Raw genomic sequence first — 5928 nt, 5'->3', positions numbered from 1 at the left:
TATATATATATAAAATCTGTTAGTCTGTTCAGTGGAAAACATGCTTTTATTACTTTCAGCTGGGGTTAAATTTATTTATTTATTACATTTGCACATTTTAATCTACTTTGTTAGTGTCTGTTTGGTTCAAATGAAGTGTGAAAAATAATTAAGAAAATACAGACTAATAATAATAATAAATAACATTAGTGGATACATTTTAAATTACATAAAAAAAACGATAAACAGAGTCAACATGTCAGATCACATAGTCCTAATGGTTGCAATGAAATATTACCCATTCATGGAATCACACAGCAACTGGCTGAAACATGAGAGTTTATGAAAGAATCATCCTTCAGATGGGTTCAAATGAGGTCGTGAAAAATGTGATTCTATTGTCGTTCAATCTAACGTTGAGCTGACCTCTGGCTTTCAGCGTCAGGCAACGAGAAGAATTTACACTACATTCATGATGTCACAGCATTAAAACGTATACAAAACACAAGAAAGATGAACTTCAGGATGCTAACCGTTTGGTATAACTGCTACTCTGTTTACAAGTTGCAAAAGGAAGTGACATCAAAGATAAACAGGCTCTGAACACTGTCAAAATAATACACCGCAATCAGCAAAACATACGCAGAAAAAAAAAAAAATAGTCGGACGGCTCTGACTCAGCACTGCAATGCTATAAGTTCAAGGAGAAATATTTGAAATACAAACCTCACATGGACGTTACTTAAGAGGATTTTTGGCATGACTCCAATTAAACATTTTATCTCCATTAATTGCCAGTGCTAGCGTTTGATATTCTAGGACATGAAACCAGTAATTCAGTATAAGCCATCTTATTTCACCCTACAGCGTACTTAAGTGTCTACTGTAGACAGCATTCAATATAAGACGCCTATTGCATAAATAATCATGTATAAAAATAATAACAAGATTATGGTTAGTAATGTAATTTAATCTGTTTGAATTCTTCAAGCACAAGATCAGAACAAAAATGAATTTCAACAATTAGCCTATCATCTACAGCTTTAAAGACCAATTTCACCAAATAATTTTGTTTTTTTCCTGATCGTCACTTTAAATCCAAAATGCCGTCCTTTCTTCCATGAGGAACTACGGAAACCTCTTTGCATTAGATGTAACTACACAGAAAACATAGGCATTTAACTAAACTATCATTTTTAAACAGAAGTCAGCCATACAGGTTTGAAACAACATGAGGCTGAATAAATGATGACTAAATTTCCATTTATGGGTGAATGAATGCCTTAATCATCATTTAAAGACGTGGACGCGTTGTGAAGTCTCTCGTTGTGTCTGATCTTGAAATATGTCAACATGAAGGGCTGTAAATGTTCCAGTAACCTCAAAAGCCTGCTCTGTTTCGCTCAAGGGATCGATTTAGGCCCTCAATTCTATGCCAGACAACTGCCTGAAGGAGAATTCCAAAAGAAAGCCCTTGCTTTATAACCCATGATACACAATCCAATTGAAACACCACCCTGCACCCTTTACTGCCATCAAACCTGCAGAAAATTATGATTAAGTATCTAAATGTTAAAAAACGTCTTACCTTGAAGTTGCTGGAGTTAACCCAAGAGGTGGCGATACCGTCCACCATTTTATCCAGCGCAGTCTGGTCACTCTCCAGGTCGTGACACTTGTCAGCATCTGTGATGTAGTCGATGAGCTCCGGACCCATCTGCAACCTGCGGGCCACATCCTTCTGTAGAACCTGGGTCAGACAGTACTCCATATTGGGCTCCATGGTCTATGATGTCCTGCCACCACCCGTGTGGCAGTGGAGAGGAAAAAAGGGAAAAAAATAGGTCTTTAGCGTGTGCTATCCAGGCAAAATAAGAGCACACGCTTATTAATATCCTGTGTTGATGAACACTATGAGTGCCACAGGCTGGCAAGAAGCTGAGCGGTAGGGATGTCGACTCGGGAATGCAAACGATGCACCATATGTGACTAGACAACAGCTGATGAGGACTGCAAACTCTCCTTTTTGTCCCTTTAGGAGGCAGCCAAACCACTAGCAGCGGCAGAAGCGCTCTTGGTTGCGGTGGAGCAGCAGGAGTTGTGGTAACTAGAGCAGGAGAGAGAGGGTCTGGCGGAGCATTGCTTCATAATTCGGAGGTCCTCCCTGCTAAGGATGAGAAAAAAAAAAGAGCTGTTAGCCGAGTACCACCTCTGGATATCAAATGCCTGTACGGCTGGACCTGCATTTTTGTCAGCTCAGATCAGCAGCCACTTACGAGAAAAGCAGAAAAGCCCTTTGATGGTGACATAACTCAAAGTCCGGCCTGCATTCTCTTAACTATTTATTTGCTGACCACACATCAGCTGCGCGGCTTTGTGGGATACAACAAGAGAGGAATTCCACTCATATTAAATGAGTAATTCACCTTAAAATTAAATTAGCCCGTCATTTTAAAACCCATTTGATGTTTAACAAAAAAAAAAAGGGAAAAAAACACCATCAAAGCACCGCAACAGCAATCTATACCACTACTAAACTACTAGGTAACATAAAGACCTGACTGTGTTACTCAGCAGTAATGCCATCACCAGGATACTTGCCTCCCAAGTGCATTGAGACAAAAATCTGCTAAAGCATCATGGGAATAATCTGGCTGCACTCACAGTTGGTCACCGCAAAGTGTATTACTCTGATAAGCAGATTACCTGATGCCCGGACAATATTTCTGAAAGGAAAATATACGTTGTCCATTGATCAAAGCAGAACATTTAAAATGATAAATGTACTGGTCACTGAGGTGTGGGTGGGTGGGTGGGTGGGTGGGTGTGTGTGTGTGTGTGTGTGNGTGAGAGACTTAAAGATATTGAACATTCCCAAAATAATGTTCAATAAATACAATAGCATTAATAAAGATTACATTTCAAAAGTAAGTACATTTTCAAAGTAAAATAAAAGAGATTTAAGATACTCTTTATAACACTGTCAAATAAAATGGATCATTAGGTTTTGCACAAACTAGTTCACGCAGCTCATCTAATCAATTGTAAACAAATTTAAACAAATCTAAAGAAAACTACCTTTTCCATGCAAATTAATGTACGGATATTATTATGGTAAAATTTTGAAAAATGCAAAATAGAAAAAAAAGATTTACTGGCAATCGCAGACATTTGGTCCTCACTGTATTTGTGTTTTCTGTCTTCACTGTCACAAGTGGTTTTGTTTTTGCTTAGTTTACATTACAAGTCTGTGCCTGTGCTTCACATTTCCAGCTACACAATGGTGGGAGGAGACCTTGCCTAGTCTCCTAATTCTTCATAGATCAGAAACAGGAGCTCATCATTTATGAACTGTGATGTCACCTTAATGTAAAACACACACACACACACACACACACAACATGATAATTCAATGATGTCAAGCGTAATTTACCTGTGCCTCCCTCAAGCCACACATTACAGGCCACCAATTACAGCTTAATTCAACTCTTTAGTGTTTAAGCATTAGATAACTAATAAATAAGCTAACCCGTCTGGACATAAGTTAAAACGGTCATGAAATAACCAGCACTTGGCGGAAATCTGATTATAATTCAAAGCAGAATCATTGTATGTGCTACATAAAACAAATTAAATAAAACAAAAGGCCGTTTCGAAGTGAATGACAGGTCCTACATGTGCATCATTGTAATGTATTTACATTGACGCGCACGTAGTATCTGTCATTCACCCTAAATTAGATGCTTTACTCCGGAGTCCAGGCTTTAAAAGATCTAATTGTCTTTTATAAACGTTAACAAGTCGAATAGCATGCCCCTCGTGATGAAATCCTAATCAGTATTTAATTGCCCACCGTTTTCAGACCATAGCTTGATGAATTTGTTTCTTTTTCATTGATCATCTAGCCGGTTATGCTAGCTCTCACTAGCCGAACGAATAAACTGTCAAAACTCCGGCGATTTACACTAAACCGGTACATGTAAACAACAAGCTTGGTTGAAATAATAGGTTATATACTCACTCTGCCGAATTTAGCGGTGGTTTCTGTGTGAAATGACACGGGTTGGGTTATTAAAGGTAAACGAGGTTTGTCTCTCTAGTGCTGCTCCTGTAGACACAATGATGGAGCCGGAATGCGCATGCGCTAAACACCTCTGCTCTATTACTGATTTAATGTAAAATCCGCTTACAGATTTGATACAAACGCTTCTCTATGACAAACATGTTTCTTTTTATCTCATTATGACTGCTAGCCATAACGGCCAGATTGTACCCCTTTATTATGTATGCACAGTATGCGAGTCATTTCTCCACCTTCAACTTACCTTTGTAATTGCCAATATTTGCTCTGATATTTGGAATGATTTTCCACACAATAGCGTACAGATATTTTGTTTACAGCCGCATATTAGAAATGCTCTGGTTTTCCTCTGTCCCGCTGCCACATGGTCATTTTTCCTTGTGTAGCTAAAACAATGAACCTTTATGGCAGGCTATTTCAACATTGATTTCTAAAAACTAACACCGACTATTTTGATTTTAATTGCTAGCAAGTAAAAAAAATAGCGAATATCTTTTTTCAACTAGCTAGCAAACACTGCTTATTACTACTAGAACTGACTAAAATATGCATTTAAACTGTATATTTTAAACCTTCTGTTATTGTCGTTTCATTTTTTCCTATTTCAACAATGCAGAACTCACTCATATTAGTCATTACAGTAATTGAAACTAAGATTCTATATACATAAAACCAGCAACAACACAAACCAAAATATCAACTTGCCGTTAGTAACAGAATAGCTGCTATAGTGACTAGTAGCAAAATAACACAAAAGCACTTCAGACTATTAAATATGATCAAATTGAAAAATATATTATTAAATTGGGTCAAGTAAAACTTTAAACCTGTGCTCGTAACACAAACGGATAATTTACGGACCAAATGTCAAAATAGCTTGCCATGTAATTAAACGCATGAAGATGAAAAACGACTCCTGGCTCCATCTAGTGGTTATACTGAAAGGCATTCCATTGATTCCATTTATTTCATGATACCCCTTAAACGTAAGCAACCTCAATAGTGACAATTTATACAAAAACTTTTTCATCAAAATATCTTTCAAATGCAATAAAAGAGCTTTATTTGATCCCCTTTTGCAGGTTAAGCACGTTTTACCTATATGTCTGAAGATAGTACTGGACAGAATACACAACGCCAAATACGATGACATCCATTTTACCGCTTCATTTTAAAACGAACATTGCATATTTTATTTATTATTACGTAGTTAATCAGACTTTGGCAACTTCTGGGAAACCACATTGTACCCTGCAAAGGTAATCTGTACATCTGCATAAAACACACCTCCAACCAGATGCCTGATAATCAGGATAGTGTGTGTGTGTGATCCTCTTCTCCAGCCACAGGGGAGGACTGACCTAATCACATACAAATGGCTCAAACAGTGAGTCCAGTGTCCCATCTAAACCAGGGAATGAAGTCTTTTTATTAGTCATTGAATTCTCCTTTTATGTCGTATTCTCCTCAACTTCCTCCTCATCAGACTCTTCATTGCTATCTTCCACATCCTCGCTGGTTTCTGTAGCAGATTTGGCTTTGATGACTATTTCATCATCAACATCAACCTCATCCTCAACTCTCATCGACTTCCTCCTCTCCAAAACTGATGGGGTGCACACTGGAGTGACATCCTGAATGCAAAAAAAAAAAAATGTCTTATAAACACTAGTAGCATAAGACTACATGCCCTAGTCATTTTCTATGAGAACTGTCGGTACATGGGTTTCATTGTGAGTCACATTGACTGACAATAAGCTAAATATGTACCACTTTCTGTTGGCACAGTTATCTTACTTCAGTCAATTGGTACAACTGAGGTAATTTTCAGTCTGTGCCAAGCATATGCATGCATGCATATATATATA

At 37.7% G+C, this 5928-nt stretch overlaps 1 protein-coding gene and 1 non-coding gene across 2 annotated transcripts in view; both read right to left on the bottom strand.

Moving 5' to 3' along the window:
- Window positions 1-4434, bottom strand: part of LOC122351618 (CLIP-associating protein 1-like) — a 42377-nt gene extending 37943 nt beyond the window's left edge. Inside the window, 2 exon segments of the mRNA XM_043248827.1 lie at window positions 1568-2146; window positions 4305-4434. Coding sequence (XP_043104762.1) covers window positions 1568-1762 — 195 coding nt within the window. The 5' untranslated portion in view covers window positions 1763-2146; window positions 4305-4434.
- A 1335-nt stretch (window positions 4435-5769) lies between these two features.
- On the bottom strand, window positions 5770-5896 carry LOC122352187. Its single transcript, XR_006251865.1, has one exon. It is a non-coding gene; the product is annotated as a small nucleolar RNA ACA64 (small nucleolar RNA).
- Window positions 5897-5928: the final 32 nt, after the last annotated feature.

The sequence above is a fragment of the Puntigrus tetrazona genome, chromosome 9 (genome assembly GCF_018831695.1).
Source record: "Puntigrus tetrazona isolate hp1 chromosome 9, ASM1883169v1, whole genome shotgun sequence".
In the NCBI taxonomy this organism is placed as follows: domain Eukaryota; kingdom Metazoa; phylum Chordata; class Actinopteri; order Cypriniformes; family Cyprinidae; genus Puntigrus; species Puntigrus tetrazona.
The sequence above is the reverse complement of the archived record's forward strand: the minus strand, read 5'-3'. Positions and strand labels throughout refer to the sequence as shown.